Consider the following 12,974-nt stretch of genomic DNA (forward strand, 5'->3'; position numbering starts at 1 on the left):
GTCTGCGCGTGTCGGGTGACTTGTAGTTTGGGGTCTGCGCGTGTCGGGTGACTTGTAGTGTGGGGTCTGTGCGTGTCGGGTGCCATGTTGTGTGGTGTCTGCGCGTGTCGGGTGCCATGTTGTGAGGGGTCTGCGCGTGTCGGGTGCCATGTTGTGTGTACTGTAGGAACCTGTTGCTCCCGGGGGCGCTTCTCTATAACCTAACCTGTTCGCTTTGTCTTCTGCACCCAGGTACGTCATCCTCCTGACCATGCTCTTCTTCATCCCTGGGGTGGTGATGATTGTGGCGTATGGGCTCATCTCACACGAGCTGTACCGGGGGATTCAGTTTGAGATGGATTTAAACAAAGAAGCAAAAGGTAATACAGTGAGAGTAAAAGTACAGAGAACCAATCAGCAATTACACTGAGAGTATTAGTACAGAGAACCAATCAGCAATTACACCAAGAGTATTAGTACATAGAACCAATCAGCAATTACACCGAGAGTATTAGTACAGAGAACCAATCAGCAATTACACCGAGAATATTAGTACAGAGAACCAATCAGCAATTACACCAAGCGTATTAGTACAGAGAACCAATCAGCAATTACACCGAGAGTATTAGTACAGAGAACTAATCAGCAATTACACCGAGAGTATTAGTACAGAGAACTAATCAGCAATTACACTGAGAGTATTAGTACAGAGAACTAATCAGCAATTACACTGAGAGTATTAGTACAGAGAACCAATCAGCAATTACACCGAGAGTATTTGAACAGAAAATAATCAGCAATTACACCGAGAGTATTAGTACAGAGAACCAATCAGCAATTACACCGAGAGTATTAGTACAGAGAACCAATCAGCAATTACACCGAGAGTATTAGTACAGAGAACCAATCAGCAATTACACCGAGAGTATTAGTACAGAGAACCAATCAGCAATTACACCGAGAGTATTAGTACATAGAACCAATCAGCAATTACACCGAGAGTATTAGTACAGAGAACCAATCAGCAATTACACCGAGAGTATTAGTACAGAGAACTAATCAGCAATTACACCGAGAGTATTAGTACAGAGAACCAATCAGCAATTACACCGAGAGTATTAGTACAGAGAACCAATCAGCAATTACACCGAGAGTATTAGTACAGAGAACCAATCAGCAATTACACCGAGAGTATTAGTACAGAGAACTAATCAGCAATTACACTGAGAGTATTAGTACAGAGAACCAATCAGCAATTACACCGAGAGTATTAGTACAGAGAACCAATCAGCAATTACACCGAGAGTATTAGTACAGAGAACTAATCAGCAATTACACCGAGAGTATTAGTACAGAGAACCAATCAGCAATTACACCGAGAGTATTAGTACAGAGAACCAATCAGCAATTACACCGAGAGTATTAGTACAGAGAACCAATCAGCAATTACACCGAGAGTATTAGTACAGAGAACTAATCAGCAATTACACTGAGAGTATTAGTACAGAGAACCAATCAGCAATTACACCGAGAGTATTAGTACAGAGAACCAATCAGCAATTACACCGAGAGTATTAGTACAGAGAACTAATCAGCAATTACACCGAGAGTATTAGTACAGAGAACTAATCAGCAATTACACTGAGAGTATTAGTACAGAGAACCAATCAGCAATTACACCGAGAGTATTAGTACAGAGAACTAATCAGCAATTACACTGAGAGTATTAGTACAGAGAACCAATCAGCAATTACACCGAGAGTATTAGTACAGAGAACCAATCAGCAATTACACCGAGAGTATCAGTACAGAGAACCAATCAGCAATTACACCGAGAGTATTAGTACAGAGAACCAATCAGCAATTACACCGAGAGTATTAGTACAGAGAACCAATCAGCAATTACACCGAGAGTATTAGTACAGAGAACCAATCAGCAATTACACCGAGAGTATTAGTACAGAGAACCAATCAGCAATTACACTGTAAGGGTAAAAGTACAGAGAACCAATCCGCAATTACACCGAGAGTATTAGTACAGAGAACCAATCAGCAATTACTTGTTTGCTTTTTTACATAAATCTACAGAAAGAATGTTATTATTTTCCTTGGCTTGTTTCTTTAAGCTCCTATTGATAATTTAATATTCTAGAATACCATGGCAACCACAGTCGCATGGCTTTATATAACCACTTATTTAGCAATAAACCTGTACAGAGATAGAAAGTGCTTTATCCAGTACATATAGGCGTGCTGTCAGCCCCTATAGAGCATTTACATGAAAGGCAGCACTGGGCCGACTGTGGTTCCGGCACACTGCACCCGGGGCTCAGGAGAACACGCCTGTATACAGCACTGGGCCGACTGTGGTTCCGGCACACTGCACCCAGGGCTCAGGAGAACACGCCCCTATACAGCAGTGGGCTGACTGTGGTTCCGGCACACTGCACCCAGGGCTCAGGAGAACACATCCCTATACAGCAGTGGGCCGACTGTGGTTCCGGCACACTGCACCCGGGGCTCAGGAGAACACGCCCGTATACAGCAGTGGGCCGACTGTCGTTCCGGCACACTGCACCCGGGGCTCAGGAGAACACGCCTGTATACAGCACTGGGCCGACTGTGGTTCCGGCACACTGCACCCAGGGCTCAGGAGAACACGCCCCTATACAGCAGTGGGCTGACTGTGGTTCCGGCACACTGCACCTGGGGCTCAGGAGAACACGCACGTATACAGCAATGGTCCGACTTTGGTTCCGGCACACTGCACCCGGGGCTCAGAAGAACACGCCCGTATACAGCAGTGGGCCGACTGTGGTTCCGGCACACTGCACCCAGGGCTCAGGAGAACACGCCCGTATACAGCAGTGGGCCGATTGTGGTTCCGGCACACTGCACCCGGGGCTCAGGAGAACACGCCCGTATACAGCAGTGGGCCGACTGTGGTTCCGGCACACTGCACCCGGGGCTCAGGAGAACACGCCCGTATACAGCAGTGGGCCGACTGTGGTTCCGGCACACTGCACCGGGGGCTCAGGAGAACACGCCCGTATACAGCACTGGGCCGACTGTGGTTCCGGCACACTGCACCCAGGGCTCAGGAGAACATGCCTGTATACAGCACTGGGCCGACTGTGGTTCCGGTACACTGCACCCGGGGCTCAGGAGAACACGCCCCTATACAGCACTGGGCCGACTGTGGTTCCGGTACACTGCACCCGGGGCTCAGGAGAACACGCCCCTATTCAGCAGTGGAGTAGCCGCAGCACAGGGTTTCGGTGCACCCGCCACACACCTGGGGGTTATTATTGTAGTGACCCCTCTGTGTAACAGCAGATCAGAGCCTATCGGCACCTGCTAATACCTGGAGATCCGGTATGGGGCAAAGGGATAATGACTTGTATGAGGCAGCGACCGTCACACTATCAGGGTTACTCACCTGGATATCTACTAACCTGGGTAATAACGTGACTTGTACACCACAGCTATAGCTAACACGTATGTAACATACAGCCATGCAGTTCCCACTATCACACATCAGCCAGAGCTATAGCTAACACGTATGTAACATGCAGCATACAGCCAGGCAGTTCCCACAGTCACAGGTCAGCCAGAGCTATAGCTAACACGTATGTAACATGCAGCATACAGCCATGCAGTTCCCACAGTCACACGTCAGCTGCAGCTATAGCTAACACGTATGTAACATGCAGCATACAGCCGTGCAGTTCCCATAGTCACACGTCAGCCGCAGCTATAGCTTACACGTATGTAACATGCAGCATACAGCCATGCAGTTCCAGTAGGCACACGTCAGCCGCAGCTATAGCTTACACGTATGTAACATGCAGCATACAGCCGGGCAGTTCCCACAGTCACACGTCAGCTGCAGCTATAGCTAACATGTATGTAACATGCAGCATACAGCTATGCAGTTCCCACAGTCACACGTCAGCTGCAGCTATAGCTAACACGTATGTAACATGGAGCATACAGCCGTGCAGTTCCCATAGTCACACGTCAGCCGCAGCTATAGCTAACACGTATGTAACATGCAGCATACAGCCGTGCAGTTCCCATAGTCACACATCAGCCGCAGCTATAGCTAACTCGTATGTAACATGCAGCATACAGCCAAGCAGTTCCCACAGTCACACGTCAGCCGCAGCTATAGCTAACACGTATGTAACATGCAGCATACAGCCATGCAGTTCCCACAGTCACACATCAGCTGCAGCTATAGCTAACACATATGTAACATGCAGCATACAGCCGTGCAGTTCCCACAGTCACACGTCAGCTGCAGCTATAGCTAACACATATGTAACATGCAGCATACAGCCATGCAGTTTCCACAGTCACACGTCAGCTGCAGCTATAGCTAACACATATGTAACATGCAGCATACAGCCGTGCAGTTCCCATAGTCACACGTCAGCCGCAGCTATAGCTAACACATATGTAACATGCAGCATACAGCCGTGCAGTTCCCACAGTCACACGTCAGCCGCAGCTATAGCTAACACGTATGTAACATGCAGCATACAGTCATGCAGTTCCCACAGTCACGCGTCAGCCGCAGCTATAGCTAACACGTAGGTAACATGCAGCATACGGCCATGCAGTTCCCACAGTCACACGTCAGCCGCAGCTATAGCTAACACATATATAACATGCAGCATACAGCCATGCAGTTCCCACAGTCACACGTCAGCCGCAGCTATAGCTAACACGTAGGTAACATGCAGCATACGGCCATGCAGTTCCCACAGTCACACGTCAGCCGCAGCTATAGCTAACACATATGTAACATGCAGCATACAGCCATGCAGTTCCCACAGTCACACGTCAGCCGCAGCTATAGCTAACACGTATGTAACATGCAGCATACAGCCAAGCAGTTCCCACAGTCACACGTCAGCTGCAGCTATAGCTAACACGTAGGTAACATGCAGCATACGGCCATGCAGTTCCCACAGTCACACGTCAGCTGCAGCTATAGCTAACACGTATGTAACATGCAGCATACGGCCATGCAGTTCCCACAGTCACGCGTCAGCCGCAGCTATAGCTAACACGTAGGTAACATGCAGCATACGGCCATGCAGTTCCCACAGTCACACGTCAGCCGCAGCTATAGCTAACACATATGTAACATGCAGCATACGGCCATGCAGTTCCCACAGTCACACGTCAGCCGCAGCTATAGCTAACACGTATGTAACATGCAGCATACGGCCATGCAGTTCCAGTAGTCAAACGTCAGCCGCAGCTATAGCTAACACGTATGTAACATGCAGCATACAGCCATGCAGTTCCCACAGTCACGCGTCAGCCGCAGCTATAGCTAACACGTATGTAACATGCAGCATACAGCCAAGCAGTTCCCACAGTCACATGTCAGCTGCAGCTATAGCTAACACGTATGTAACATGCAGCATACAGCCAGGCAGTTCCCACAGTCACACGTCAGCCGCAGCTATAGCTAACACGTATGTAACATGCAGCATACAGCCAGGCAGTTCCCACAGTCACACGTCAGCCGCAGCTATAGCTAACACGTATGTAACATGCAGCATACAGCCAGGCAGTTCCCACAGTCACACGTCAGCCGAAGCTATAGATAACACGTATGTAACATGCAGCCTACAGCCATGCAGTTCCCACAGTCACACGTCAGCCGCAGCTATAGATAACACGTATGTAACATGCAGCATACAGCCGTGCAGTTCCCATAGTCACGCGTCAGCCGCAGCTATAGCTAACACGTATGTAACATGCAGCATACAGCCATGCAGTTCCCACAGTCACACGTCAGCCGCAGCTATAGATAACACGTATGTAACATGCAGCATACAGCCGTGCAGTTCCCATAGTCACGCGTCAGCCGCAGCTATAGCTAACACGTATGTAACATGCAGAAATAACCGTGTTGCTTGGTCTCCTGCAGCTCATAAGAACGGGGTGAATGCAGCGACATCATCTACCGCCATCTGTGACGAGGGTGACGGCTGCTACATCCAAGTCAACAAACGGCGTAACACCATGGAGATGTCTACTCTGACCCCCGCCAGCTGCTCCAAGATCGACCGCGCGCGCATCAACAACTCCGAGACCAAGCTGATGGCCAAGAAACGCGTCATCCGAATGCTGATTGTCATCGTGGCCATGTTCTTCATCTGCTGGATGCCCATCTACGTCGCCAACACCTGGAAGGCCTTTGACGAGAAGTCCGCCTTCGACCTGTTATCCGGAGCCCCCATCTCCTTCATTCACCTGCTGTCTTACACGTCCGCGTGCGTCAACCCCATCATCTACTGCTTCATGAACAAGCGTTTCCGCAAGGCCTTTCTGGGAACCTTCGCCTTTTGCATCAAGCCGTGCCGGCGTTTTCGGGAGCCAGAGGAGGATATAGGCGCCACTGGGGCGTCCCTCTCCAAATTCAGCTATACCACTGTCAGCAGCTTGGGTCCCCCCTGAGGGCCGCTCTACCCCTGCAGAGGATCTGCTCTCAGGACAGCCACCACTAAGGCCACCGGTCAGGTCCAAGTCTTTGTGGCCTCACGCAAGGGCGTAACTACCATAGGTGCATGGGGTGCAGCTGCTGTGGGGCCTAGAGCTGCAGGGGCCCATCTTTGCTGTCTAAGTAATCTGTTTTACATACATTTATCACCATCAGTTGCTAAATAGGGGCCCTTACAAACTTTTGCTATGGTGCCTATGAATATTTAGTTATGCCTCTGGCCTCACGCCAAACCATGACTGGTGTCGGGGGGACACGCTTCTGCTTTCAGGACCACGGACACTTCCCCAGAACTGTGAGTTCCCTGAAAGCCTTACAGATGCCACCTTTCCTGTACCACGCTCATTCCATTCTCATAGGACCACGTCTCACCACGTCGCACAGCCACTAAGGATCCGCCAGTTTCTCCATCGCCTGTCCTGTAGTGTAATATAGACTGGAGACACAGCCATAGATTATATAGCCAGACGTGGCGCTCTCCCCGTACATGTGACGTGGCTCCTTCCACCTTCAGTGCCAAATGCAGCCAACGTGGATGGACCACTGGAAGGAATTTCAATGATGTAAAAATTTGAAGTAAAAAAAAGAAATGTGGATTTTTATTTTTTTATTTAATTTTATTTATTAACCTGGGCCAAAACCAGGACTGTGCCGGGTTCCGTTCCGTAGGTAGACACGGGGTGTGACACCCCTCTCCATAGAACAAACAGAACAGTGTCCTGGACTGTACTCAGCCACAGTTATTGCATGTTCCGATCGTTCTGTTGCGTCCACGTGTGGTTTACATTGATCAATCCGATGCAAACAGCCGCCAGTCGGTGCGATTCTGGAGTTGGCTCCTGACTAATAGGAGGACCTTTGTATATAGGTTGTGTACTTGGTGTTGTGTATATACAGTTTTGTGTTAGGGATTGCTGGCTCCGTGTCCTGTTGGTAAGTGTTTGGTTCACCGAGCGCCTGCATTCCGGCTGTTCCTTATTCTCCGCAATAAATATTTCACTAGTCGTCGTGAATAATTTATCATTGAATACGCTCATATTTTATACTAACGATATCCCCCTGATATCAGAGACCTGGGCAGGAGGCGAGACGCGTCACACGCATGGCTGATCATCCGCACTCTGTCCTTAATGGTCTCACTCTGTATCTTATAATATGCACCGTGTGCTATTTCCTAGATGCGTGTGTCCGTGATCAGCAGAGCTTACAGTCTAAAGCCGGGTATGCATCAGACGGTGTGTACCTAGCGCCATCTCCTTCATGATGTCCGTCTAGTGTGTACATACATTAATGCTTCTCACAATAAAAAAAAAAAAGGTACTAGTGTACTAGCACGGCGCCCATCACATCGCAGACCATAAGGCATGCAATGCGATGGCAGCCGATGTTATACAATTTAAAATTGTATACCATTGAATTGTATGGCATTTTATGGCATTCTATCGTATATACAATGGTATGCGATTTAAAATTGTATAAGCACCCTAAATGGTTTTCCAATGTTAAAAGTGGCCCCTATTAGTTAATGAAACATGTTGGGGTGCTTACTATGTTAAAAGCACCCCCAACGGCACCCCCACTATCAACGCCAACCCGAAGCATGGCGAGCGCAGCGGTACGCCTCCTACGACCTTTTCATACCCCCACTATCCACGTTGGCGTGGAGTTGACTTTATATACCGAGCCCAAAGCATGGCGAGCGCACGCGGAATACATGTAAAGTAATACGCGTGCGCTCGCCACGCTTCGGGCTCGGTGGCTCGCTGCGCTCGCCACACTTTACAAAGTCAACTCCATGCCAACGTGGATAGTGGAGGTATGAAAAGGTCGTAGGATGCGTACCGCTGCGCTCGCCACGCTTCGGGCTCGGTGGCTCGCTGCGCTCGCCACACTAGATAGGATCAACTCCACATCGACGTGGATAGTGGGGTATGAAAAGGTCGGAGGACGCGTACCGCCACCGCGCTTCGGGTTGACGTTCATAGTGGGGGTGCATTTAACATTGTAAGCCCCCATTAAGGTGCCTATACACTTAAACATCGTATAGGGGGCTTATACAATTTAAAATCGCATTGCAGTGCATCGGGTGCATGCCATGCGATGCGATTATATGTCGTGCGACCTAATATCGTGGGCGCCGTGCTAGTACACAAGTACCAAAATAAAACCTGTATTACCGCGAAACATGATTCCGAATAATTATTTTTCTTACTAGACACGCCCCCAGGGGTAAAGCCAAGCCCACAACACCATGTAGCCACACCCCTTCACCCTCTCTTTTTTTGAGGGGGGCCACATCTGATTCCTGGACCAGACATGTTAGATACGTCCATCTCCTAAACTTCTATATATAACCAGTTCTGAGACTGTAATCTGTGCAATAGGGGAGAATGTAAACAGCAGCACAGAGTATGCCAGGAAGCACTGAGCCAGTGTAATCTGGGGGGGGGGGCAGTGACCCCAGGTCGGCCATGTATGACTGCGCAGGGTAACATGTCGCGGAGAATGTAGCCATTATCGGTACAGAGCAGTGTCATGTGTGAAGGTTGTGTCCTCGTGGAGGATTTTGGGGTGAAATGATGAGTTCCATTTTTATTTTAGACCCCCCCCCCCCCACTCACCTTTCCAACCAGCGATTCCTGGAATTATCTGTATTCTGGGGGTCCGGTTACTACCCAAAAGTCGAGTCTCTCGCACCTTCCGGGAGTGTGTGTAAGTGGGACGCGGTCATTAGGCTCTACGGGGTGTAGGTAGACAGTCAGAAGGTCGACATGGAGAGAGATTGATATGGATAAAGTTTGACGTGAGTTTTTCATCATTTATCCCGAGGACATAAGGGGAGAATGACAGTGCTGCAGGGAGATCCTGTACTATCTCCTGTACAAAGCAGTGACCAGCAGACGCTGTGTACATATAACACTGACAGTGCTGCTGGGAGATCCTGTACTATCTCCTGCACAAAGCAGTGACCAGCAGACGCTGTGTACATATAATACTGACAGTGCTGCTGGGAGATCCTGTACTATCTCCTGTAAGGAAAGCAGTGACCAGCAGACGCTGTGTACATATAACACTGACAGTGCTGCTGGGAGAACCTGTACTATCTCCTGCACAAAGCAGTGACCAACAGACGCTGTGTACATATAACACTGACAGTGCTGCAGGGAGATCCTGTACTATCTCCTGTAAGGAAAGCAGTGACCAGCAGACGCCGTGTACATATAACACTGACAGTGCTGCTGGGAGATCCTGTACTATCTCCTGCACAAAGCAGTGACCAGCAGACGCCGTGTACATATAACACTGACAGTGCTGCAGGGAGATCCTGTACTATCTCCTGCACAAAGCAGTGACCAGCAGACGCCGTGTACATATAACACTGACAGTGCTGCTGGGAGATCCTGTACTATCTCCTGTAAGGAAAGCAGTGACCAGCAGACGCTGTGTACATATAACACTGACAGTGCTGCTGGGAGATCCTGTACTATCTCCTGTAAGGAAAGCAGTGACCAGCAGACGCTGTGTACATATAACACTGACAGTGCTGCTGGGAGATCCTGTACTATCTCCTGTAAGGAAAGCAGTGACCAGCAGACGCTGTGTACATATAACACTGACAGTGCTGCTGGGAGATCCTGTACTATCTCCTGTAAGGAAAGCAGTGACCAGCAGACGCTGTGTACATATAACACTGACAGTGCTGCTGGGAGAACCTGTACTATCTCCTGCACAAAGCAGTGACCAACAGACGCTGTGTACATATAACACTGACAGTGCTGCAGGGAGATCCTGTACTATCTCCTGTAAGGAAAGCAGTGACCAGCAGACGCCGTGTACATATAACACTGACAGTGCTGCTGGGAGATCCTGTACTATCTCCTGCACAAAGCAGTGACCAGCAGACGCCGTGTACATATAACACTGACAGTGCTGCAGGGAGATCCTGTACTATCTCCTGCACAAAGCAGTGACCAGCAGACGCCGTGTACATATAACACTGACAGTGCTGCTGGGAGATCCTGTACTATCTCCTGTAAGGAAAGCAGTGACCAGCAGACGCTGTGTACATATAACACTGACAGTGCTGCTGGGAGATCCTGTACTATCTCCTGTAAGGAAAGCAGTGACCAGCAGACGCTGTGTACATATAACACTGACAGTGCTGCTGGGAGATCCTGTACTATCTCCTGTAAGGAAAGCAGTGACCAGCAGACGCTGTGTACATATAACACTGACAGTGCTGCTGGGAGATCCTGTACTATCTCCTGTAAGGAAAGCAGTGACCAGCAGACGCTGTGTACATATAACACTGACAGTGCTGCAGGGAGATCCTGTACTATCTCCTGTACAAAGCTGTGACCAGCAGACGCCGTGTACATATAACACTGACAGTGCTGCTGGGAGATCCTGTACTATCTACTGCACAAAGCAGTGACCAGCAGACGCTGTGTACATATAACACTGACAGTGCTGCTGGGAGATCCTGTACTATCTCCTGTAAGGACAGCAGTGACCAGCAGACGCTGTGTACATATAACACTGACAGTGCTGCAGGGAGATCCTGTACTATCTCCTGTACAAAGCAGTGACCAGCAGACGCTGTGTACATATAACACTGACAGTGCTGCTGGGAGATCCTGTACTATCTCCTGTAAGGAAAGCAGTGACCAGCAGACGCTGTGTACATATAACACTGACAGTGCTGCTGGGAGATCCTGTACTATCTCCTGTAAGGAAAGCAGTGACCAGCAGACGCTGTGTACATAAAACACTGACAGTGCTGCTGGGAGATCCTGTACTATCTCCTGTAAGGAAAGCAGTGACCAGCAGACGCTGTGTACATATAACACTGACAGTGCTGCAGGGAGATCCTGTACTATCTCCTGTACAAAGCTGTGACCAGCAGACGCCGTGTACATATAACACTGACAGTGCTGCTGGGAGATCCTGTACTATCTCCTGTAAGGAAAGCAGTGACCAGCAGACGCTGTGTACATATAACACTGACAGTGCTGCTGGGAGATCCTGTACTATCTCCTGTAAGGAAAGCAGTGACCGGCAGACGCCGTGTACATATAACACTGACAGTGCTGCTGGGAGATCCTGTACTATCTACTGCACAAAGCAGTGACCAGCAGACGCAGTGTACATATAACACTGACAGTGCTGCTGGGAGATCCTGTACTATCTCCTGTAAGGAAAGCAGTGACCAGCAGACGCTGTGTACATATAACACTGACAGTGCTGCAGGGAGATCCTGTACTATCTCCTGCACAAAGCAGTGACCAGCAGACGCCGTGTACATATAACACTGACAGTGCTGCTGGGAGATCCTGTACTATCTCCTGTAAGGAAAGCAGTGACCAGCAGACGCTGTGTACATATAACACTGACAGTGCTGCTGGGAGATCCTGTACTATTTCCTGCACAAAGCAGTGACCAGCAGACACTGTGTACATATAACACTGACAGTGCTGCTGGGAGATCCTGTACTATCTCCTGTACAAAGCAGTGACCAGCAGACGCTGTGTACATATAACACTGACAGTGCTGCTGGGAGATCCTGTACTATCTCCTGTACAAAGCAGTGACCAGCAGACGCCGTGTACATATAACACTGACAGTGCTGCTGGGAGATCCTGTACTATCTCCTGCACAAAGCAGTGACCAGCAGACGCCGTGTACATATAACACTGACAGTGCTGCTGGGAGAACGTCGTGTTTCTGTCCTGATAAATCCATATCAGGCGGAGGAGACATTGTCACTGCCCCAGGTTGTCCTTCAGCCAGCACAGAGATTAACCAGTGCGACCTGCTGCTCACCCTGTAACACCCACAGCGCACAGCATGGCCTTGCGGGATGGATCCTGTTTGAGCTGAGACTTTGTGACGGCGGCTCCTGTTACACTGGCTGGGTCCCTGCGCTGAGGACCAGACTCCATGGAAAAAGCCAAATACTCACAGTGGGGGTAGAATACTCAGCGTGCTGCTGCTACACAGGGTCACACGTTGGGCCTAATTCAGACTCAATCGCAAAGCACATTTTCTATGTTATAACCTATCTCCTAGGCATGACAGAGCAGCAGCAGGCAGCCCCAGCGATAACTCCAGGGAATCTGATTCATTTCAATGTTACATGCAGCAAAGAAAGGATTCGGCATGAACTGTCTGTACATTGTTATTGGGAATTATACATCCTTAATATGTATCACCACCATCGCAGCTGGAATACCTCCCAGGGCGGACTGTTCTGACGATGGTGAATAACTATCTTAGGTGTGGTAGTGGGGAATGAATCTCGCTGTGGGGGATGGTAGGGAATGTCTATCAGGATAGTGGGGGATGACTCTCTTTGGTGTGGTAGTGGGGGATGACTCTCTGGTGTGGTAGTGGGGGATGACTCTCTTTGGTGTGGTAGTGGGGAATGACTCTGTTTGGTGTGGTAGTGGGGGATGACTCTCTGGTGTGGTAG

The 12,974-nt window shown here is 49.3% G+C and overlaps 1 protein-coding gene across 2 annotated transcripts in view; it reads left to right on the top strand.

Moving 5' to 3' along the window:
• The window catches only part of CCKBR (cholecystokinin B receptor), a 105,352-nt gene extending 97,845 nt beyond the window's left edge, over positions 1–7,507 (top strand). For both annotated transcript variants that reach the window (XM_083170615.1, XM_083170614.1), the window contains 2 exons: positions 232–359; positions 5,930–7,507. In XM_083170615.1, coding sequence (XP_083026741.1) covers positions 232–359; positions 5,930–6,459 — 658 coding nt within the window. In that variant the 3' untranslated portion in view covers positions 6,460–7,507. The remainder of the gene's footprint in view (positions 1–231; positions 360–5,929) is intronic.
• Positions 7,508–12,974: the final 5,467 nt, after the last annotated feature.

This window comes from Crinia signifera, chromosome 2 (genome assembly GCF_055691185.1).
Source record: "Crinia signifera chromosome 2, ASM5569118v1, whole genome shotgun sequence".
Lineage (NCBI taxonomy): Eukaryota > Metazoa > Chordata > Amphibia > Anura > Myobatrachidae > Crinia > Crinia signifera.